Source organism: Thermobia domestica, chromosome 4 (genome assembly GCF_964235325.1).
Source record: "Thermobia domestica chromosome 4, izTheDome1.hap1.1, whole genome shotgun sequence".
In the NCBI taxonomy this organism is placed as follows: Eukaryota; Metazoa; Arthropoda; class Insecta; order Zygentoma; family Lepismatidae; genus Thermobia; species Thermobia domestica.
The window spans coordinates 209,826,507-209,852,194 of record NC_137457.1 but is presented as its reverse complement, the minus strand read 5'-3'; the positions used below and the strand labels follow the sequence as shown (position 1 = coordinate 209,852,194).

Below are 25,688 nucleotides of genomic sequence, written 5' to 3'. Positions count from 1 at the left end.
TAAGGGAACGCCGGTATGCCCGGCATCCCCTGTTTATAAGAAAAAGTACGTATTTCATTGTATATAAATTGTTTACTTGTAATTATCACAATTATTTCCACTGCAATCTTCTGGATGTGCTCTCTCGCCTTACTTTGATACTTTGATAAGCGGAACCTACGCATTCGCGTCACTCAGATGCACATTTTCTATCTTTCCTCTTGTCGTATGCTATGTTCCTTGGGCATCCAGGCCTACTGCAGGAAATGGGGTTCTCGTCTGCTTTCTGTCGAGTGCGCATGCGCAACTACTTGCTTTCTTAACCCTCTTCACCCCCTTCAACTCTACATTTTGCTTTAGATATACGCTGGCATATCTTCAAGTATTTCCAACTCTATCTATTTTGAACTAAGCTATAGTTTCTGTACTGAACGTACCGGTACGAGCGCTAACGTCAAGGAAATAGAACAAAACAGAAATGGCTAGTTCAATGCCTTTTTGAAGCATGTCGGTTATGTAAATAATAGTATAAAAATAGTTATGTTTTAATCGAAATTAAATGCATCGTAATTGTAATCGTAATTAAAGGCAAACTATTAATCTTAATACATAGTATGTCCAGTGGCGTGGACCAGAAACTCTTTGATAAAGCTCACACACACAAGCATAAATATAAAGCATTCTGTAGAATCACGGTCACCAATCTGGTAGACCAAGAGAGCCAGCATTCCCGCCCCTCGCAAAGATTGCTTGGGCCCTTCCGTCATTGGCACATATCCCGAGGAGATGAGGGGGCATGTCCCCCCCATCCGATTTGAAATTGTGATGATTTGTATTCGAATGCCACAAAGGAAAGTTGGATGAAATTGAGGTCCCTTGACTTATTTCATTTTTAAAAAAGAATCGTGTTTTTTAATATTTCATTGTCATTAATTATTGTTAGTCTATTTTCAACTATTTGTTTAATTCCTGTAATGATTCCTATAATGCTATTGTGATCATCATAATTTTGCTCAAATAAGAGTATTGTTGCGCCATACATAGTTGATTTTCTTTCATAGTTTTGGGGAAGTCAGTATTTATATTATTACAAAACAAGTGTCCTAAAATTTTAATGTGGATCATTGTGGATGCGTAAATAGAAACATATCAATTATAAATATGCATGTATTCAGATTTCAGAATGTGTTCACGGCACATGATACTGTGCCGGTGCTGTGTCATCAGTTATGGCTCAGAATATGAAATAAATAAATGCAATCAAATGGGGATGGAACTGATGCACAACACGGTACTTAACTGTAAAATTGTGGTTGAATTTAAATAAAATTCAAATGCTTCTAATTTAGAAAATGACTAGTTGGGGGAAAGGGTGAGAGAAAGAGAAAGGTTATAATAAAGGAATAGGAATGAGCACTAGCCTGACATATCCAACGAAGCTGGTGTCGTCCTGGTTATCTGGAATGAATATCTGGAGAAGTCTGGATTAGCTGGTGACAATCAACATCTGGATCTTAATCCTGTTGAACTGCAAGGGACGTCGATAAGCGTCTTACGATAATGTCCTTCTACATCTTCATTCTACTACTCTGATGACAAACTTGAAGGTGTCTGCGGCGATGAACCGTCAGAATGGTACTCTTTGACTTGGAGTCGGTGGTCCTCCAATGGTGGGATCCGCTTCTCTCCGATGATCCTGCACCTCTCTTGATCGCGTGTCGAATACCCCTTGTTGTTCTGTTCCTCCTAGTTTTGTCCAACTCAAGAATGATGACTTAATCGGGAAGTATCAGGCTGTGCTCGAAGGTATGCGGAAAGAAGGAAGCTAGTCGAGTTTATTTAACAAATATGCATTTACAACATGTGTCTGAGAATGTACACTTCTAGTCAAAGTTTTCTTTCAAAGTTTTCAAAAGTTCATGCTTCTTTATATCCAATACACAGTTACTTGATTTCCAATAGACGGATACTTCACACCCCCTCCTCGAAATCAAAATACACGAAAATTTTAATTTTCCGTAGTAGAAAAAGAAAAAATAAAAATATTGAAGAAAGTCCAAAAAAAAAAAAAATGTTCGTTAAAGGTAAGAGAGTTCTTTGTGTAACATATTGTTTGTTTTGAATTAATCCTTGACCACAAACTGCAAAATGCTGAGTGTGCGTTCCTAAGACTGTTCATATAGTTTACTAGGTAACCTGAAGATATGACGACAGCGTCTCTGGGAAAATGGAAAATAAGAAAAAGAAAAATAAACATTAGTGCTTGCATAATATCATTGTGAGTGACATGTGTTAGTTTGGAGTTCCGTTAAGTGCTCAGGGAAGGGAAATGAAAGGTAGGAATAATACTAAATTTAATTATCACTAACATAGCTCATCAAAACTTAGATACATATAATAAAAAATCATAATCAAATAAATAAATATTTCATAATCCAATGTAGACCTCTATATATATATATGTTCCTCTAATGCAGAAAATAACATCAATATCACACGTGACTAATACGCGAAAAGAAAAAAAAACGGTGTAATACTATCTAGCTAACCAAAGATAGTAAAGTTAGACTGCACAAGAAGGGTACTGATTTCAGTTTGAGAAAAATGAGCTTTAAGTTATTTAGGCTTAAAGCGTCCGTAGACTGGAAAAGAATTCCAAGATATGGTTATAGCCCCATATACTGGCTGTAATCAAACTATATGAAATCAGCACGAGAGAACTATTCACCACATATAACCTACAACCCTAACATATAAATTCTTCTTATCTTCATCTTCCTTCTTCTTGAATTTTGTCCTCTTCTGGCATCGAATGCTGAACATCTGAAGGGATGGAGCATGGTTCTTGCGATCTTGATTTCAATCTTCTTACATCTTCTTAATATATCCATCGAAATATCTATCCATACGCGTGTCGTTGATTTTCTTCATTCTTCACATACTCACATTTGAAAAAAAATAAATAAATAAAAGAAAGTTCTGTAGTGATACGCTGTCCAATCAAACAAAATGGTACAATTCTTGAAGATACCAACGTATTCCAAAATTCGAAGTATTTCAAGTTTCAAAGTGTTCTAAATTTTCGAAGTGTTCTACCGGTAGATTTGGATGCACAAATCAAAACCAAGATAAACTAACTTCTAAGCGTGGCCAGTGCTAAAAGAAAGTTCATCATCCATCTACAAGGTGTTCCTATGCACAATCCAATCTTCAAGAAAAGTAATCCACATACAAGTTACGTACGGACAGACGGACTAACATTCTTCATCAATGGGAAAATATATGGGGAGTAATCGCTGATAAATGTCCCAATTCTCTCTATCATAAACACAGAATACGACACGGTTTACGTCATCAAGATGTTCCTCTAAAAATATTCTTGTTGTAGCGAAGGCAATTTTGGCAGCTTCTAACTTCGGAAATTTAAATGCTCCAGTTGAAATATTAGGTAATACAATTGTAGATAGGTCATTCTCCAACATTACTTTAAAACAATTTTTGTACGTCTCTCGTAAAATCTTCTTGTCTGAATTCCGTGGTCCACATGTCATAATTACATAATTAGCTGGTAGACGATAACCATTGACAATCTTCGCTTCTCCTGGCTTCAATGATGATATGGTCAAACATTCTTCTAAAATTTCAGATCCAGCTGCGTCTTGAATGGCTTTATCTGCACCACCTAAAGGAGTTAAGGTTTCATTCGTTGGATTTACTAAGGCATCTGCTTTTATATCCACTATGTTACCTTTATAAATACTAATCTTCTGATTGATGGCAGTATTACAGGCAAATTTCGGTTTTTCTTCTGTAGAATTCTTCCCTATAGTTGCCCACGTCGGTAGATTTTCGGCAATCACAATATCCTTAATATGAAGAGAAGGGATGAAAATTTCTTCTTCCAAACATTGTTTCCTGGGGTTGAAAATCTCTTCAGTTGGTGGTCCTTGATGGTCTTCGCATCTCGTCTTCTTCCTTTTCATCGTATGGTCTTCCGTGCAGACGTTGATAGGCATCTCTTCGTCAGAGTCTTCAAGGTGGTCTTCCTCTTCCGGGTTTTCCTTCTCATAAAACTTCTTCAATCTCTGAACTGCTATGCTGTCTATCTTGTATGATCCTCGGGCGGTCTTATACTTAACAAAATACGAATTTGGATTTTCCACACGTTCAATTATGCCTGGACCAATAAACTTTCCGCTGAATGCTTTGGCGTGTCCTTTCTTTCTTGTGGTGTCTAAAATCCAAACTTTTTCTCCTTCTTTAAAAGCAGGTTTCGTATGTCTCTTGTCAAAAAATTTTGTCGCCGTTTTATGACGTTTGTAAAGATTTTCTTGCGCTTTGTCTCTAATCTCTTGTAATTGCTGTAAACGAACGGCATTTTCTTCGTATTGACACGGAGTATTTAAAATTGCCTGATGAAGTAACCTAGGTTTGAAGCCAAAAAGACATTCAAATGGTGAAATTTGAGACGATAAGTTCTTGGTGACGTAAAGCGAAAAAACTATGGGTTGTAATAAGTCAATCCATTCTCCTAAATCTTTGTCACATAAAGCTGATTTCAATCGTTGTTCTATGTTCCTAATACTAACTTCACAAACACCATTACTGTAATGCCCATGTACATTTACAAAACGCATGTTAGCACCAATCATGGCACATAATTCTTTAAATAGTCCACTAGTGAATGCACTGCCTTTGTCTAAGACAATTTCATAGAAAATTCCAAACTTTAAAATTACTTTATGATAAAGAAATGAAGCCAAAGTACTTGCTGTAACATCAGGAAGGGAATCTGCAATTATGTATCTAGTACAACTGTCTACTACAACTATCATATATTTGTGATTTAACATATTATTGGGGGAATAATTCCCAGCTACATCTATGTGGATGCGATAGAAAGGGGGAACGGAGGGATAAGTAAGCAATGTACCATACGGAGAACCAATTTTCGATTTCGATACTTGACAAATCGTACATTCTTTACATTTCTGATATATATATTTCTTCATGTTGGGAAAATACACTGTTTTTACTAACATATCATAGGTTTTAGAATAACCAGAATGAGATGATCCCAATGCAGACGTGTGACAAGCATTAAAAACTTTATAACGCAAAGAAATAGGAACTGCAACTAAAAATTTTATACCTTGAGAAGTTTTCTGCTTTCTATACAAAATTCCATCTTTAATAGTAAAATATAATGCTTGGCGTTCTATTTTAGAATTTCTATTTTCTTTCTGTTCCAACCAAGAAAAAATATCTTTAAAAAACGGATCTTTACGCTGTTCTGTTGCCAGATTTGATTCATCTAAAATTGAAAATGAATTTGTGGTCTGAGTAAACAAAATTTTCGGATCTTCTTGATTCTTTTTCTCGTCTTCCAAATCTCTAGGGGGGTTAGAAAAACGTGAAATGGCATCTGCCTCTACGTTACTGGAGCCACTGATATGTGAAATAGTGAAATTATACGATTCGATTTCATTCAACCATCTAGAAATCTTACTTACATTCTTTGTTTGCTTCAAATAAATTAAACTATGACAATCTGTCTTCAAATAAAAATGACGTCCTAAAAGAAAATACCTAAATGAACGTAATGAGTACAATAATGCTAGTAATTCAAGCTGATATGGGTGTAATTTTTTCTCGCTAGGAGACGTTGCACGACTACAATAACTAATGGGAACTAGATTTGTGTCGTCAGGTGAATTTTGAGGTTGTTTGATTAGTCCAGAAAGAGCGACTTTGCTGGCATCAAAATAGAGATACAGAGGATAATCAGGCTTGTATCTCATGAGACAAGGTGCTGAAATGATGGCTTGTTTAATATTATTGAATGCTGTCTCCTGTGCGTCCTTCCAACGAAAAGGAGCGTCTTTTTCCAACAAAGAAAGTAACGCTTCTGCTAATTGACTGAAATTAGGTAAATACGAACGAACAAAAGAAGCCAATCCTAAAAAACTTTTGACCTGTTTCTTTGTTTTGGGACGTTGATAGTTGGAAATTGAGTTAATTATTCGTTTCGAAATAGACAAACCATCTTTACTAACAGTGTGACCTAAAACATCTAATGAAAAATATCCCAATTTTGTTTTTTCTGGGGAAAGCTTTAAACCAATTTCTTTTATTCTTTGAAGCAACATACGAGTTAACTGCAAAATTTCATCAAAACTATCACTAGACCAAAAATAATCGTCAACATAGGCAAATATTTTATCTTGTGGAAGACCTTCTAAGGTGAGTTTCACTAATCTGTTCATACCGCTAGTAGATGTCTTGACACCCTGAGGCAAAAAATTAAAATGGTACGATCCCACGCCCGGAATCGAAAAAGCTGTAATAGGTTTTGATTCTTCAGTGAGGGGAATATTAAAGAAAGCTCCAAAAACGTCACTAGAACATAGATATTTGCGTCCTGCCAAATTAGTCAAAATATCCTGGATAGGAGGAACCGGAAAACTGTCAGGAACCATTTTCCGGTTAATATAACGGGCGTCTTGCACAAATCTATACTGTCCATTCTTCTTTTTAACAAGCATTACCGGAGAATTATACGGACTAATACTAGGTTCAATGATCTTACTTTTCAATAAAATATCTACTTGTTTTTTGATCTCATCCCGTAGATGAAATGGTATCGAAAATTGGGGTCGATTTACTGGGATATTGTCTACTAATTCAATTTTATGCTTATATCCTTTAGCACAACCATAGTCAAATTCATTCCAAGAAAAACTAGAATAAAATTCCTCTACTAAATCATATAATTGCTGCTGTTGATGTGGCAACAATTCAGGGTTAACATTTACTCTATATTTATCATAACCTTCAGGAAAAGATTTCGTATCTACTGCATTAACCTGATGAACCTTATTATTAGTGCTATTTTGTTTCTTGAAGTTGGTATCACTGATAACATTTTCGGCAGAACCCAAAACAACATCTTTTTTTAAGTAAAGTTTACTTTTGGTAGGATTAATCACAGATATTACCGGATGAATTTCGTCTACAACTGATTTACGCACAAAAATTTCTGCCTGCGTATCTATTAACTCATTGGGAACTAATAAATTGCGATTTCCTGCAAGATCATTTACTTTTTTCAATGTAACTTGAACACTTGAATTTGGAGGCAAAACAACAGAGCGAGCCACTAAAAATTGAGGTTTATATAATTTTGCTATATGGTTAGAAATTTCTTCAAAAGAAACGTATGGCGGCAATTCAATTCTTGGAGGAATACCAAATTTAACAAAACTAAAAGAATTCTTATTGTGATCAACCATTGCAAGATGACTTTTCAAAAAATCTTGGCCAATTATGCTATTATACGGAAAATTATTATACACTCGAAAAGGATGCGTAAAATACTGTCCTCCTAATTTAAATTTTACTAAAGCGATTTGATCACTTCCTTGAGAATTTCCAGTGATACCACGAATAAAAGTAGTTCCTTTAAGTATTTTATGCCTATTGCTTAAACTATTACCAGAAATTAAGCTAACAGTACTGCCTGAATCCAATAGAAATAAATGCGGCTTATTATCAATATATGCTTTAACATGAGGCAAATCAGCTTCATATTGAATAGGAACATAATATCGCTTACTATTTCTAACATTATTACACATATTATTGTCTACTGTATTCCTATTATTCGATTTAACATTCTCATTTACATTGACAGAAGCATAAGGCAACGGATAAGCAAAAGATGGAGAGGATTCATGAATAGGATTTCTTCGCTCCAAACGCGAATGCTCATAAGATTGTATACACACAGATTTTCCTTTGTGTGCGTGAGAAACTTTCGCGAGCGCTGTTCTTTGCACAAGATCTTGTAACTGGACTTTGATACCTTCTAACTGAGCTATCAATGTATTTTTTTCTTCAGGCTGACTTACAATTTCATTTTCGTTCTGAATATTAACATCTAAAGTATTTTCTTTTTGCTGTATAGCATTCTTACTAACAGGATGTATATTGTATTCGTTTGTTATTGCCAAGGACTTCAATTGCTGACTGCGCATGCTGACAAGAAAATTAACTCTTTCCTCTAGACCTAAGGACTTTGCTAAGTCAATAACAGTCTTATATGATTTTCTTACAACTACAGAATAAAACGAAGGCAATAACCCATCGATTATCAAGTTAATTTGTTCGGTCACTGGCATCTTCGGATCGTACTTAAGTATTAATTTCCATTTATGAAAAATGTAATCTAGGACAGATTCAGAATCTAACTGCTCCCTATTTCTCATTTCTTGCTCTAAAACTTGCGAAACTATATTATCTTCATAAGCCTCTATTAATTTCTTCTTAATTTGAACATACATGAGATTATCATATTCTGCGGTCGATTGTAAAGCTAGCAGATAAGCACGAGCCCCATTTTCTAAACAATACGGCAACAAATGACGTTTCTGTACATCACGTAGGTTATGAAGGACAGAAAAATCCTCAAAATGACTAAAAAATGATTGAACTGACTCGTTCAAATTGCCGGAAAATTTGGGGGGTTCTACTAAACGATCTATAGCAGAAGACATAACACTAGTATTCTCCATTATATCTATTTTCAAAATCACACTTGAGATAAATATCTTACACTACTATGTATATATATCCAACACCAAAATGTAAATAACACTTCTTTCTTATGTACTAACACAAAAAAAAACAAAATATAATAACTTGGCAAAAATTTCTCTTCTCACCCATTTATCATTCGATTAAAATACAACAAAATAAAAAATTACTCTAACAGAGCAAATGAATAAAGTAGCGAGGGTGGGCGGGTGGGTTGAAAGTAACTGTACTCAATTTCTCTCGACAAACTATAAATTACACAGTACAAATTACTCAAAATTTGGGATCTTAAAGCATCTACCGAATATTTAGAATCTTAATTTATCGAAATTTTAGGATCGTAACAAAGGCGTAAGCCTCACAACATCTCCACCATGTGCCGGTGCTGTGTCATCAGTTATGGCTCAGAATATGAAATAAATAAATGCAATCAAATGGGGATGGAACTGATGCACAACACGGTACTTAACTGTAAAATTGTGGTTGAATTTAAATAAAATTCAAATGCTTCTAATTTAGAAAATGACTAGTTGGGGGAAAGGGTGAGAGAAAGAGAAAGGTTATAATAAAGGAATAGGAATGAGCACTAGCCTGACATATCCAACGAAGCTGGTGTCGTCCTGGTTATCTGGAATGAATATCTGGAGAAGTCTGGATTAGCTGGTGACAATCAACATCTGGATCTTAATCCTGTTGAACTGCAAGGGACGTCGATAAGCGTCTTACGATAATGTCCTTCTACATCTTCATTCTACTACTCTGATGACAAACTTGAAGGTGTCTGCGGCGATGAACCGTCAGAATGGTACTCTTTGACTTGGAGTCGGTGGTCCTCCAATGGTGGGATCCGCTTCTCTCCGATGATCCTGCACCTCTCTTGATCGCGTGTCGAATACCCCTTGTTGTTCTGTTCCTCCTAGTTTTGTCCAACTCAAGAATGATGACTTAATCGGGAAGTATCAGGCTGTGCTCGAAGGTATGCGGAAAGAAGGAAGCTAGTCGAGTTTATTTAACAAATATGCATTTACAACATGTGTCTGAGAATGTACACTTCTAGTCAAAGTTTTCTTTCAAAGTTTTCAAAAGTTCATGCTTCTTTATATCCAATACACAGTTACTTGATTTCCAATAGACGGATACTTCACAATACGTATCACAATTTCATCTACGTCGCCTAGTATATAATATACAACAGGTTCACCTCAGAAATCAGATTCATCTACCGTGATATGAGTTTCATCACCCCTCCCCACAGAGTAAGCCTCAAATATGTCCTCCTCCTTCAAATCTGCCCTTCTCCAAATGTTGAAGACAACTCTGATTCTCCACAGCATTGTTTTTCAACTTCATAAACATTTTGAACATCGCTTAAAAAAAAAAAATGGGAACAGTCTTACCCGTTCCCCGAATGTTGAAGACAGATTTGCGCCCCTGCCTTCAGTATCTGGATATCTCACAACGAAATATATACACAGAAACAGGGCCCCAGAGTTGGTTTAAGTGTTTTCTATTTGCATCTTCAAATGATATACGTATACACTCAGGCCCACATTCACGAATGGGCGTCTGCGTTCCGGACTCAAGATGACAAATTTCTAGGGGTGACTTTTTAAAGAACGAGATTGAAGTATGGTATGCGGAGAAAGAAGCTGCCCACGAGAAATAAATAAAGGGAACTATACTGGAAACAATGTTCATACAACAGCTGGGCCAAGTTTTCTTGTCACACGGTAGTAGTAAGAAGAAGCTGAGGCAATTGCTTATTGGCTTCTGACGTAATCCACCCATTTGCTTCTGTATGCCCCACCAGGCCACCAATTAGGGGGCCTCCCTATATTTTTTTTACAACCCTAAATTTTTTAAAACCCTATATTTCCCATCGGTATAGCTATGTATTGCTGATTTTAGTAGTATTGTATCGCACAAGTGGCTAACTTTGGCATCCCCATTTCGGAATACCACGCTACGCTACTGCTGTTTAGATGTTACAACTTCTTGAAAGCAAGAAAGCACTCATGCAGCACTGTACTCTAGTGGACAAACAGTGAACCTCCTCATTAAAAACGTGTATTTTGGCGCACTTTCCCTTCCTGTCCAACAGAATCCGTTGTGTCGGAAGCGGTGAAACTGGTTTTTCCTTTATGTCAGCCTGAAGTGCGAAAGCAGGTAACAAGCAAGACGTTCCGAAAACTTGCACATGGTTCAACTTCTTGCAAGATGAAAAAAAAAAATGTGTGTCCCTTTCAAGACTGTGTTTTCATGGTGAAATATGATAGGGTTTCAAGATTTTATTACGACAGCTACAAGTTCTTGTAGCGTGACAAGGCCCTTTTAACCATAGAGCACGGTAAGCACCTACCAAGTTCTATATTTTTAGAGGCCTTGTCACTTTACAAGAACTTATAGCTGTCATAAAAAAATCTTAAAACCCAATCTTTCTATTTACTGTGTACATATTACAACTTCTTGAAAAAAAGAAAGGTATTTCCACCTATGCAGCACTGCACCCAAGTGGAAAAACAGTGAACCTCCTCATTAAAAATGTGTATTTTGGCGCACTCCCCCTCCCTGTCCAAAAGAATGAGTTGTTTCGGAAGCGACGAAACTGGTTTTTCCTTTATGCCGGCGGGAAGGCGATAGCAGGTAGCAAGCAAGACATCCCAGAAAGTTGCACACTTTTCAACTCCTTGCAAGATGGAAAAATATTTTATGACCCTTTCAAGACTATGTGTGCATGGTGAAATATAGTACGGTTTCAAGATTTTTTTTTTTTTATGACAGCTACAAGTTCTTCTAATGTGGGAACCCCCTTTAAACTAGGAACCTCCTGTGGTCATCGAGAAGGACACGACGGTTTTTTAAGAGTTCGTGTTTGTTTCATTTTCCTTCTTGTTAGCTTGGAAATAAAGTCAGTGCGCTGAATCAATACGATATTCGTTCTTGAGATTGCACTAAACTCTATTGTTCGTCAGGAGTAGAACAAGTTGGCGCTTTAAATAATTTCTCGAAAAAGCAGTATCCAGGCATGTAAAGGCTTGCCTTGTAAGGGCAGGGGTGCTGGGTTAAAGTCAGTGTCACACGGAACTGTCAACGAATATGGTACTAGCGAAGTCACTTGTTTTGGAATTTGAAACTATTGCCTATCAACCAAAGAAGGCAAGCCTGAAGAGCCCGAGGAAGGGTCAAGGGTACCTGAAGCTAATGAAAAATAACACCTGGAGGACGGAAACGATAGCTGGACTTTTTCTATTTGTCATTTGAATGGAAGCCAAGTCAGTGACGGATATACAGTTTCTCGATTTTTCAGGGGACATATAGAAATTGGGTGTTAATGTGATTGGAAGTGAAAACAAGTGATGGGTTGTTCTTCATATATCACACTCACTTCACAACCATGCACAGTAATATGAGAGAGAATATGTGCCGGAAATAGTGTACTCCATAACTGCGGCTCAACTTTACGCACTTTTCCGTAGATAATTATAATTGCGGAAATGCTCGAGCATCACATTAACACCCAATTTCTATATGTCCCCTGAAAAATCGAGAAACTGTATATCCGTCACTGACTTGGCTTCCATTTAAATGACAAATAGAAAAAGTCCAGCTATCGTTTCCGTCCTCCAGGTGTTATTTGTCATTAGCTTCTGGTACCCTTGACCGTTCCTCGGGCTCTTCAGGCTTGCCTTCTTTGGTTGATAGGCAATAGTTTCAAATTCCAAAACAAGTGACTTCGCTAGTACCATATTCGTTGACAGTTCAGGAACAAGGTCTGAGACCTCAAAAGGAAAGTCATAAATACAAATCAATTGTAGAGTCCAGAGATGGATTGGATCGGTGGGTCAGTGGGTCAAGTGGGTCAAGTTTTCTGATTGGGTCAGTTGGTCGTGGGTCAACAGCATGTGACCCACTGCGACCCACCACCTGCCATGATCCACTGCGACCCACCGACTCAGTCTGACCTACCGACTCACTCTGCTCACTGCATTGTAGACAGTAGCTTCTGAAGTCTTGTAAATTTGCCTGCGTTTTACTTTCAATACCTTAATTTCCCTTCCTTTTCCATTTGTTTCTGTCTACTTACCTAAGGTGAGTATATCTAAGTGAAAAACGAACTTCAGGTACTTTTGGATATTGATATTTGTAATTGTATTTTTTTCCTATGCCAGCGAAAAGCCAGCAGCCGTTAGAAGGTTGCGCCTTCTGTGCGCTTGTAATTGTAATAATAACAATAGGACTTATACTACTACTTGGCTTTCGAGGCCTGTGAGTTTTTAGAGGAGCTAACTACTGGAAAAAATACATTTTTGAATCACTGTAAGATATATATATATATCTATCTATATATATATATATATATATATATATATATATATATATATATATATATATATATATATATATATATATATATATATATGTATATATATATTGTTATGTAAAAAATTGAATGTAAATATGTATGCCTGATCATCACAGTCAAGTTCCAATTCAAATGAAATGACTTTTGGTATATAGTTAGACCTTAATCCAAACTGGAATGTTATATTGCTTTCATTATAATACATATCCTAAGGAGGTACTGAGGATCCGAATTTTTGCGAAAAAATCGAGTATCTCGCAAGCCGTAAACTTACGGAGCTGAAATCCAGTGTATTAACTCTTTGTTGAAAATAAACAGAATGTGTCCTAGCATTTTTTTAAATTCTCGTTTTGGGGGACACTTTCTATATACGGAAAACAGGTAGTGAGTTGGTTTGTAAAAATGATCGAAAACGATCGATATTAGTTAAGAAACAATTCAGAAACAAAAAATATAGTGCTTCGCTCCATATATCCATTGCTTTCTACTATAATAATTGCTGAAGTTTATGTTTATTATATAGAGCGCTTACAGCACAGGGCAATCAACCCATAGAGTTGTGAGAAAAATAGACATAAAATTTGTACTGTAAGCTTAATTAAACAGAAATATTAAGTTTGGATTATATACACAATTATATGGAAAATTTTACACTTTTTTCTTCCTTTACGTTGGTCTACTTACCTTGATTTGGGACTTTCAAATTTTATCCTTTTTCCACTAAAAAGCATCGATAATTCAACAAGGAAATAATTATACTATGATAATTTAATTGAAATTCATCGTAATTTGGCTCATGACAAACAACAGGGGACAAAGGAGGGAAATTCCCATTCACCTCTGAACACTTCCCCGAACCTCGTTCCGTTTTGCTTTCTAGGGGGAGAGGGAACTTGGTAATGGCATCAAACCTTCATGTGTAATTACAAAAATTAAATTTATAAACAAATAAGAAATCATCAGGCTTTAATTGATAATTTATGCTCAAGATTCCCTATCGAAGGTTTGGGGAGTCGACATTGCCAACTGAGATGGTCGATACAGAAAAGATGTTGTATGGTGATAGAGAGATTATACTTCTTGCTGAGTATTTCAAACCTGCCAAGAAAACTAGTTATCAGACTTAAGTCTAACAAGCAGATTGTCGATGAGGAGTTGTAGAAATTGGGTAGAAGTATTATCAACTTCCACGACAGAGTGCGAACGGGAATCTCCCCTTATGAATTTACAGATGACTGATATTAGAAACAGACCAAGTCCTAAAACATTGTCTAACTTGTTGTTCATCAATGCTAATGGCCCACCGCTAGACAAGCTCAAAGTAGACGAGCTACACTGAGAAAAACCCGTTCTCCGGACAGCGGTATAATGTACAAATATACGGTATCCTCTTGCTTACTACAGAAATCAGTACGGAGCATACGTTGCCCGTATGCTACATACGCACTGTCCTTAGATGTTACCTATAGATACATTATACCGTTGCAGGATGACTGACATCTAATAGTTTTCCGTATATCACATGTATATACTTATGTTATATTTCTCAGCTATATGTTATATACGTCCATTTGTATGTGAGATACTGAGCGCCTATATTGTTTCATACGGAAAGTATGTATAGATGGAACAATTATACAGAAAGTATTATAAAACATGCATTTTTAGTTATACGCTTGCTGTATGTTAAGTCCAAAAACTACAGGATTTACAAATGTAACATACGATATTACGTACGCCACACACATTTTTTCTCAGTGTAGCTTTGAATAACATTATAGTACTTTTTTTTAGCTGTTTTGGTATGTGTCTTCTTGGTATAGTGTGCAGGTGGGTCATTTATACAAAACGAGTTTAATTTAAGATTTTAAACAAGAACTTACTATAAATATTAAAAAAAATAAAACTGTAATTGTAAACAATATACAAAGTTACCCGTTCAGCTAATTTTCAACAAAAAAACATAATAAAATCTACAATCAACAATTTCTTCTTAAACTTTACTCATTTTATGCTGTGTTACGTTACCTGGAGTATGGGGGTATGGGGCAAGGAACCACAACTACATATGGAAATCCATTATTAACCTACACGTGAGACTGGCAGGCCGCGCGGAGCACGGTTGTGGGTACTAATGGCCGGAGTAAGGTGGGATGACGCACTACTAGGTTACTTAGGTTAGGTTATGTCTACTGCCCACTTACCTTAGTACTTAGGTTTGTAGAGCTCTCCTATCTCAAGCAAAATATCGTGAACGATTGTTGGTGGTCTTTGTTCTTTCATTCATTAACCCATGAATATTCAAAAGATTAACCTCATTATCAACATCGTGTTTTACAAATGTTAGTACTGTCAATTCACATCCAGCGCCAAGACCCTGTACACTTGCAGGCATGTTTACTCGAAAATTATCCACAATCCAAACGTCCTGAACCTAGAGACAAGTAGTTCCCTCTACTTGCGAATTAGTCCCGTCTTTATAACCGCTTATCAAAAGATATTACACATAAATTACGCTTCACTTACATATTGTCAAGCACACAAGCAATCAAATTATCAATTTCTTCTAGGTAAATTTTCAAAATTTTGATTAAAACGGACGGGCAACTTTGCAAGTTAACCCTAAACAAGAGCCTAAGTAAAGTTGAATTTTCTTATTTCACAGTAGATTATCTCTCGTTTTTGATCTTAATGTTAGTATTACATGTGGGACTATTAAAACATATATATTTTAATTCTAATTTGTGTAGTTGGTAATACCTATTTAATAAAATTTACTTCTTTTCATGTAGATTACAGAATGTTAACTAAATGTATGTGTGTGTAGAAAGGGATAATAGAATTATGTAAAAACAAAATACTTAAACATTCAAGAGCAGATATGATGAATTGCTGATGTTACTATTTGATGAACTATAAAATGGTTGCTCGGCCCCCCCTAGCTTCTACTGGACCCCCCTCTACGGGCCTGGACATGACACTACGAGAGAAGAAAACATCTTGTTGAAAAAGAACCGTTGTTTCATTTCCTTTAAAAAATCTCATCAGGCAAAATCATATGAACTTAAAGTTAGTTGTTTTAAGTGTAAAGGTAAACATTACGCTATTATGTGTAATGACAAAATACAAGGTGAGAAACACACTGAAATGAAAAACGTACAAGGTCCAGCAACACATGTCTTATCCAGTCAGAATTACAGTAATCAGTTTCTTTTGCAAACACTAAAAGTCAAAATAAAAGCTGAAGGTAAAAGAAAAGTAATCAAAGCTTTAATTGACAGTGGTTCACAGAGATCGTACATTCTGAAACGTGTGGCACGTGAAATGAGTCGCAAGGCTCAGGGGGGAGAATCTTTAGTACATGTACTGTTTAGTGGTGTTAATCGAAGAAAGAGAAATATAAACGTTTCCAAGTATTAGTAAGTGATCTCAAGGTAATGTGCTCCTGTGAAATTGAAGTATTAGAGAAACCTATGATCTGTAGTAGCATTCCAAGTTTGAAATCTGGTCCGTGGGTAAAAGAAATGAGAGATAATGATATTTGGTTGTCAGATTACGGAGGTAACGATGCAGAAATAGAGTTATTAATAGGTGCAGACGTAGCAGGTAAAATTTTGACAGGCAAGGTAATTAAATTAAAAAGTGGAATGGTAGCTGTTCAAACTTTATTAGGATGGGTTGTCATGGGCAAACTACCCTCCACAGCAAAGTCAGATATCAGTGTATCAGTGACTACAGATATATCGTTATTTGTTCAAAATGCTAGTGTAGCAGAACTTTGAAAGTTAGACACTCTGGGTATTATGGATCCAGTGGAAGTTAAGTCATACAAGGAACTGGAGGAAGTGGCGCTTTTACAGTTCGAGAAAACCGTGAAGATTAATACAGAAGAAAGATATGAAGTACGTTTGCCCTGTATTGAAGGTTGTCCTGAGCTTTCCGATAATCGTGTGTTAGCAGAAAGGAGATGCACTGAAACTATGGAAAAGTTACTGCAAACTGGGAAATATGAAGAATATGATGCAGTCTTCAAAGACTGAGAAGAAGGAGTGATAGAATTAGTACGGCAAGATAATGACATGAAGAAAGGATATTATTTACCACATCGAGCAGTTTTTAAGGAAAATTCTACTACTAAAATGCGACCAGTCTTTGATGCTTCCTGAAAAAGTAGAGGATCATGTTCACTAAATGATTGTTTAGAAAAGGGTCGAAATCTAATAGAACAAATCCGAAGCGTTCTGTTGAGGTTCCGAGAAAAGAGAATAGGAGTGACAGCAGATATAAGGAAAGCTTTTCCACAGATTACTATCGATGAAAGGGACAGTGATTTTTTAAAGATTTCTTTGGTGGGAGAACTCTGAGAAAAAGCTGTATAAAATCTACAAACACCGTAGGGTTGCCTTCGGGATTAATTGTAGTCCGTTTCTTTTAGGTGCTGTTTTGAAGCATCATTTAGACAACTCACCACTAGAGTTTCTTGAAACCGCCGAAAAGCTGAAACAATTGTTTTATGTAGACAATTGTGCTACTTCTGTTAATAGTGAAGATGAGTTAGTGGAATTTATCGACACAAGTGTGAAATTACTTAGTACAGTGAAATTTGATCTCTGCGGTTGGGAATATACACATAGCATTATGGAAAAGGACAAGGAAATTACACCAGTTCTAGGTCTATTGTGGGATAGAAAAGAAGATACCCTTAGTTGTAATTTAAGTTGCGTAGGCGATGTCTCGGAACTTATCAATACACGAAGTATGCTGTCAATAGTTCATAGGATTTTCGATCCAGTGGAATTTCTGTCAACCGTTACACTAATTCCAAAATTATTATTGCAAGAGTCTCACCATTCAAAAGCCAGCTTGGATGAAGTGTCGCCTGAAATAAATAGGACATTTCAGAAGTTTTTGAAAAGCTTACATCTTTTGAAAAATATAGCTATTCCTAGACAGTTTTCCATAGATGACACTAAGAAATCTGGGACACTGCACGTATTATGTGATACCAATCAATATGCTTACGCCTGTGTTGTGTATTTACGAAGCGAGAATGAGGGTAGAACAGAAGTACAGTTAATAGCCAGTAAGTCTGGAATTGCACCGTTGAAGAAAATCACGATTCCTCGACTTGAGTTATTAGCATGTTGTATTTGTGCTCGTCTAGTTTCTACAGTTATATGCAGTTTGAATATAAATGTCCCTACGTTTTATTGGAGCGATGCACTAGCCTGGATACAAAGAGAAGAGATGTGGAATGTATTTGTAGCAAACACAGTAAAGGAAATTCGTAGTCTCGCAGACCCTTCAAGTTGGAGATTTCTACCAGGAATTTGTAACCCCGCTGATCTACCAAGTAGAGGTTGCGATGTGGCTACATTATTGAAAACTAGATGGTGGGAGAGACGATAGTGGTTGCATTTACAGAGTGATTGTTGGACTGTTGCAGTAAAAGTTTATGATGAAGAAGAAGTAAACAAAGTAAGGAAGCAGACTGTCGAGTCTTTGTCCGCACAATGTGAAATCAGTTGGTATTTGAGGTACTTTTCTACGTACCGAAAAGTTCTTCGTATGGTTGCATGGATGAAAAAGTTTATTAGAAGCTGTCGTTTAGAATCAGGTGCCAGACAGAAGGGAGAATTAACAGTTTCTGAAATAGAAACAGCAGAGAAGATTCTTCTAAGACGCGTGGAGTTACAAGGTTTTGACGTAGACGACAGGAGATTAAAATCCTTAAGTACATTTCGTGATAATGAAGGATTGATCAGATTGAACACAAAGCTGTTACGCAGAGATGATGATGAATACTTCAAGAGTCCTACTATATTACCGTCAGATCACAAGTTACTACATATGCTGATTATGGAAGAACATTTGTGTATGTTACATGCTGGTCCAGCCAGCCACAAAAGTAATTCCCCCTAAGTGCTCTAATTCCATTGCTTGGGGTTCAGGTCTTTTGCAGTTGTGAGAACGCCTAGACAGATCCAACCCAACTTACACGTAACTTTTCTCGGCACTGACAGCAGTTGGTAGCACTGAGTCAAGTCTTTATGCAAGTAAAATTGTGAGTAGATGACGCACGAAATACTTCTCCATTCTGAGATCAATCTCTCTGGGTCAGAGCGTGTTGTCCAATGAACATAATACCTTAATCTCACTATTGCTGTGTATGTAATGTATTTTTCCATTATATACTATATATTCAAAGAAATAAAAACGCTGATCACATATGAACCAGAAAATGCTTGAAAATAGCTGAAAATATCAAATCTAGAATAACTACTGGAAATAACTTTGTAAATGATTGCCTCCATTGAGAGACCTTCCCCAATTCTCCTCATTCCAACATCTTTTTCTTTCTAGAGAAGAGAAGATCTTGTTTATCACACTGAGTATGCATTGAAATTGAAATTGAAACAGGAACAATTGAAAAAGTTTCAGCCTCGTCGGGATTCGAACCCGGGTATACCGAACAGAAGTTCAATGTGCTAACCACTCACCTACCGCGCCACTTAATCTTCGACCAAAACTAATAACTAGTCAAAATCGTTTCATGGAATAATATAAACAAGATACTCAAAAATAACGAAAACAAACAAATATAAACAAAATATAAATAAAAATATAAATACGAAAATATAAGCAACTTGTGTGAGTGTCTTAATGACTTCTCGAGATTTCCTTTGTTTAACTCAAAAATAAGCTATATACACGTTGCTCAATGAAGAAAGTATTACGAAATGTTCTTCAAGTTGAGCCTACGTCACCCGCAGACTCGTAACTTGTGGGAGGGGCAACAGCACCCCAGAGAAGCTCCCCGCCGTTCGAGGGGGCCCATTTTCAGACAAAATGTTCTTACTCCATATACGATGGGAACATGAAATTACAAATGAAACATCAAATAGGGTTGCTACATTACATAAAAAAAGAAGCACACAAAAGGCAAATAGAACAAAAATGAGTCGTGGACCCATTTGAGAAATATTTATTCGTATGGACTTGAGATTTATCAATATTGTCCCCTTAATAATTTTGCTATGTATGGAATGGGCCCAGGGAATAACTAACGGAACCGCAGACTTTGCCGTGCGGAAGGGCCCACAGACGCCGGTGGGCCCAAAAAGATTATGAGAAAGTTGGAGAGAGAAAGGGCCCAATAATTAGAAATCAACTTTTTCTAGGGGGCTTAAATAAGCTTATTAATGCTTGCCCCCCAGAAAAGAGTTGAGCTGATTTTGACTTTAACATCCCGTTCACCAGTAAGGCTATATGAGACGTGGACCTACTGATTAAAGTGGAATCCTAACCACATGAGCTCCCACCGGGAATCGAACCCCACGCCAAAGGTTCCCCCAGAAAGGAATCTAAGTTACGGCGCTGGTCATCAGTTACAGGGATGGTCCCCATTTACATTACATTTCGTCTTTAATATAACTTCTAATTTCCAAAGAAAAAAAGACGACAGAAATTATTTTCACATTCTTTAACTTGTATCAAGACGTGTAGAAATAGACAGTTCTATGTTTATGTTCCATAAATAATAGTATATTTTCTTATATTCATATGAGGAGTTTGTGGCAAATTGAGGCCACATGATCATGAGGCGCAATCCACTAGGGGTTCGAATTCCTCTCAAGAGCAAGGTCGGAATTTTAACTGTCCTCAGTATTTCTGTGTTCGTGTTCCTGTAGTGTTTGGAATACGTCGAAAGCACATGAGGTGCCAGTGGCGAACAATACTCCGGTTGGGGTAATTTCTTGCAAAAGATTTGTAAAAGAAGGAAACTCTCATTGCAGCAACTTGGGTTCAAATCCCGTCGTGGTAATAAGTAATTTTTTGAATGGAAGATAATGTTTATGTAATTGGTATTGTAATTATGTTATTCCTTTATTATTATTATTATTATTATTATTATTATTATTATTATTATTATTATTATTATTATTATTATTACTATTATTATTATTATTACTATTACTATTACTATTATTATTATTATTATTATTATTATTATTATTATTATTATTATTATTACCACAATGGAAAGAAAAAGTAACATTATCGAAGATATTCATAGGAACAGAAAAGATAGAGTATGTCAGACTTTTCTTAGGTTTACACACGAACGCAATAATATAATTATGTTTACGGATTTACGGATAGAATTATCATTTTACGACAAGAAATGGAATATAAAGATTTGTTAGCTCATAACAGTAATGCATTTGATTTCTCCCTTCTTCTAAGTAGAAAGGTGAGGTGACATCTCAAATAGGATCATTCTCGTGTGTAGCGATCCCTATTGCAAGTTCGATCACTATTAGCTATTTGTGCACAGCTACGAACAATTCCTTGGAACTCATTTTTCGCCCATACTACAGCAGTAAGGACGTGTTTAGCTCTTATGTATTCATCAATTCTTGTCCAAACACGTTACTTGCCGGACAGTTACGAAGGTTGATACAGATGACGTAATTTTGTGTTATTGGCGTTTCACCTGTAAAAGAAGTTGTCTCAACTCTTAGACCCAGAAAAATTGAATATTTTTTATGTTAGTATACATCAGAAGTATCAGGTTTGTAGATTGTAAAAAATTACTGAATTGTCACGCCGGTAATCGAACCCTTGTTCCCAACATTACGAAACTAACGCCTAGGCCATTACTCTAAGATATCACTGTTCTGGGAGAAGGGAAAAATGGAGCTGTAGCGAATTCAGTAATTACACACTTTTACGATTCCAGTGTAACAATGCTGAAACTTTCTGATTTTAGTCATGATAAAATAGTAAAGTATTATGCAGAAAGAATAGTCCAGAGAAATCAACGTTAAATTGACAACTCATATGTACGGAGGCGCTGCCGTATGCTCTCGCCTCGGCCCTGATTTTTCACGGCACGGCATTGGACAGATACTTATATTGATTGGAATCTGGTGTTTCAGTTAATTAATTTAACGAACCTTTCTCAGTACCTTGTTTCCTATTTTTACGCGTTTTACTCACTTTTACAGTTTTCCCACTAACTCTTTACAAAGAGGGACAAAAATAAAGAAACATGGATGACAGTAAAAATCACAAACACTATTCTCGCGCTCTTCCCTTGCCTGAAGTGAAACAATAAAATATGGTGAACATGCAATTTTTGGTCTTCCATTTTCTATGTGGTTTCAAATCCAGAGTTTGAGTGGGTCGGTGGGTCGTGGGTCAACAGCATGTGACCCACTGCGACCCATCTTCCACCATGACCCACTGCGACGCACCGCCCACCGTTACCCACCGCTCATTATGACGCACACTCACCCACCGACCCTCTCTGCTCATTGCAGTGTGGATAGCATCTTCTGACACTTTAGGAACAGTTCGTCAGGAAAAAATAATATATAATAGTAACCGCATACAAATGACTGGCGATAGTTCGTGTTTGTCCCTTCGCGATTCTCCGCGACGAATTGAAGGAGCTCGGACCAAACCAAAGTCCTCGCTGCGCCGCTGTGGTAACTTTAACACCCCGACGCGAGATATCTGTTTCGACTCGATGATACCCTACCGGCAGTGGGACACTAGAGGCGATCCTTCGACTAGTCTCTATATTGGGGCCGCGGTGGCTCAGTGGTAGAGCGTTCACCTCTGGTGCTTGGGGTCCCGGGTTCGATCCCAGCCCCCGCCAAGTGAACTTTGTGGTGGACAAACACCGTGTGCGTGGGTTTCTCGGGGTTCTCCCGTTTCCTCCCACTTTCTTCATTCCACCATTTCATTCATTACTCATCATCACCGTCTCCTTTAGCCTAACCGGCATAACCGTGGGACGTAAAACTTAAAGATTTCATTTCATTTCATTTTAGTCTCTATATTGACGATCTACGTTTACCCGCAAGTGGGCCAGTAGGTTTTGGCGACGTTTACGGCATGGGGTAGGACCATTTTCATATAGCCTCGCTCCTGAAAGGGACATTAGACTCAAAATCAACTCCACTCAATTCAACAAAAAATACAGTACTTGGCATCATATATCCATATATGCTTACCATGCGCTTTATAATAATTGCTAAAAGCTTGTTTATTATATGGAGCGCTTAGAGCACAGGGAATCAACCCATAAAGTTGTGAGAAAAAGAGATAAAATTTGTAATGTAAGCTTCTGTATGTTGGTCTACGTACTTTGATTTGGGGGTTTGAAATTTCATCCGCTTTTCCACTGAAAGTATCGATAATTCAAGAAGGATATAACCATGATAATTTAATTGAAATTCATCGTAAGTTTGCCCATGACAAACACTTTACCATTTTATATCGTAAAGGTCAGATCCATCATTATTGTTACAGAGCGGTGCTTGAGGGATTGACCGTAGAAATTCAAACTGTAATTAATTATAAGTTGACAACCTGGTTTTAATACAAGTATAAACTCTTTAGTCAGTAGAAAAGAGGACATGGATCATGTGCCAGAGTTGATGACGATGTCTTTTGCTGGGTCAGGGTACATGGTGGGTGGTGGGTCGGAGTGGGTCATGGTGGGTAGTGGGTCAGAGTTGGAAAAGGTGGATGGTGGATCATGGGTCAGAGTGGGTTCGCGGAGAGTGGTGGGTCAAGTTTTCATTGACCCACGCCATCTCTGATCAAATCCGTAAAACCAAACCAAGCAACGAGCAATACTACTACACAAAACGCTCAACATCTTAGCTATTCATGACAAACTCTTGCATGATCCGAATAACTCTAGTATATCCACAAAACATCATTTGTCATATTTTACCGAAATACGTCATGACTTTTTTGACAACCTGATATTTGAAATGTTAGTACGCAAAGTTCATTGATCTCATCACTTATTCACTTATTCACTTATGATCATCACAACCTTTAGGGTACTTCCCGTAGATATAGAAAATTGAAATGTAGTATCCAGGCTTGGTGTAGCGTGCAAGTAAACCAATGAAAAGCAACATGATAATATTTCCCTCCTCCAAACCCCCTAAAGTGGAGTGTGTCGATTATTCAACAAAAAGACTTGAAATGGAATCAGAAAATTCATAAAATATAAAATATGTAGCCAAGTCTCGACTTTGCAATAATAATAATAATAATAATAATAATAATAATAATAATAATAATAATAATAATAATAATAATAATAATAATAATAATAATAATAAAGAAATAACAGAATTACAAAATCAATTACGTAAATAATACCTTCCAATTAAGAAAAAATGATTGCCACGACGACGGGCCGTAACTTGTGGGGGCAGGGAGCCACTGCTTCCCACCCCCAGGGAAGCTCCCCGCCGTTCAAGGGGTTTCCATTTTAAGACAAAATTGTCTTACTCCATATACGATACGAAAATGAAATTATAAGTGAAGCATCAAATAGGTTCACTACATTACATAAACAGAACAGCACACTAAAGGTAAATAAAACAATAATGAGTCGTGGGCCCATTTCAGTAAAAAAATGTCCACTGCTAAGGGCACTAGAAATAATATATATTCCTATATTCTTGTCAGATTTGTCTATATGCTCCCCTTAGTTACTTTGTCGCCTGTGGAATGGACTCAGAGGCGTAACTAACGACCCCGCAGTGCTTGATGTGCGCGAGATTCCAAGAATTTCAAGTATCCTCTGATCTTATTGACCAATAGAGATAGGACATCAAGAGTCATGGCCTACATATAGTTGAAAGTAAGGCAAACTGCTATCGGCCCTCGTGGCAGTTGAGCTCGTCGTTTCGAGCTGTTCACATCGTGAGTACTGTTGGTCCCATTGGATTGCCTGATATCGCTACTCATATGTTAGTTGAAAAGACTCGTGCTTCTTCCACAAGTTTTGTGCTTTGTGTGCTCGGTGAATTTCACCCTGTGTGTACAGTGTTTTGCAGTTTAATAGCTTGTAGTAGTATGGAATATAAGAAGAACTCACAATTCCAATTAATATTTGACCGAATATATAGAAATGTCAAACCTAATGCTAGTCAAGTATATCATTGGTTGGAAAATAAGTTTCCTCGTATCTTCAACAACATTTGTGCGGTCCAGTTACATGCGGAATCATATAGCATATATATTAAGTTTAAAGATTTACAATCCCATGAACATTTTGCAGCAACAACTCCTTCGTCCGTAGAATTCACGCATGTGTCTGGGGAAACAAGCACAGTAAGGATCGTCCCCGCTGATGACCCCATTCGGTTGGTGCGTATATATGACTTTCCTCTTGAATTACCGTTATCATTCCTAGAAGAGCATTTCAAAAGTTATGGTAAAGTGCGCAAAGTAGAACCACAACTATGGAGTGCCCCTTTTCCCACTGGCATAGACAGTGGCGTACGTATTGTTCGTATGGAAATACATAAGCATATACCGTCTCATAGTGCACGGTTGAAAGGTGAGTGTGTCTTATGAAGGGCAGCCTATTACTTGTTTTAGATGTCAGAGCAATTTTCACACGATTGCCACGTGTCCTTTGAAGAACGCAAAACCAACTACGGCCTCCCCTGAACAGACGTCTCTACACATGACGGAGATTGGCAAAGTGCATCGCTCTTTTCCCTCTTCTGGCTCGCCTTCGCTCTCTGTCACTGCCCGCCGGGCCCCCGCTCAGAGTTCCTCAGGCTTGCCTTCATTGACTGATACCAACGAGTTTCCAGTGTTAGTACGAACCCCCCAAGTGAATTCATCCCTAACAAATAATGCCCTAGTTATGGAAGATTCTGAAGTGAAACTGAGGCCCCCGCCTTTACAGAATACGTCTGTG

At 37.1% G+C, this 25,688-nt stretch overlaps 2 protein-coding genes across 2 annotated transcripts; both read left to right on the top strand.

Annotated features, from left to right (window-relative positions):
• The first annotated feature begins 17,575 nt into the window (after positions 1 to 17,575).
• Positions 17,576 to 18,346, top strand: LOC145683019 (uncharacterized). Its single transcript, XM_081754376.1, has one exon. The coding sequence runs from the start codon at positions 17,576 to 17,578 to the stop codon at positions 18,344 to 18,346; it is 771 nt and encodes a 256-aa protein (XP_081610502.1).
• Positions 18,347 to 18,505: 159 nt separating this feature from the next.
• On the top strand, positions 18,506 to 18,859 carry LOC145683018 (uncharacterized). Its single transcript, XM_081754374.1, has one exon. The coding sequence runs from the start codon at positions 18,506 to 18,508 to the stop codon at positions 18,857 to 18,859; it is 354 nt and encodes a 117-aa protein (XP_081610500.1).
• Positions 18,860 to 25,688: the final 6,829 nt, after the last annotated feature.

Bases quoted from the DNA above. Each gene is read 5' to 3' on its own strand.
- LOC145683019 (XM_081754376.1), top strand. From the start codon at position 17,576: ATGGAAAAGGACAAGGAAATTACACCAGTTCTAGGTCTATTGTGGGAT.
- LOC145683018 (XM_081754374.1), top strand. From the start codon at position 18,506: ATGGTTGCATGGATGAAAAAGTTTATTAGAAGCTGTCGTTTAGAATCA.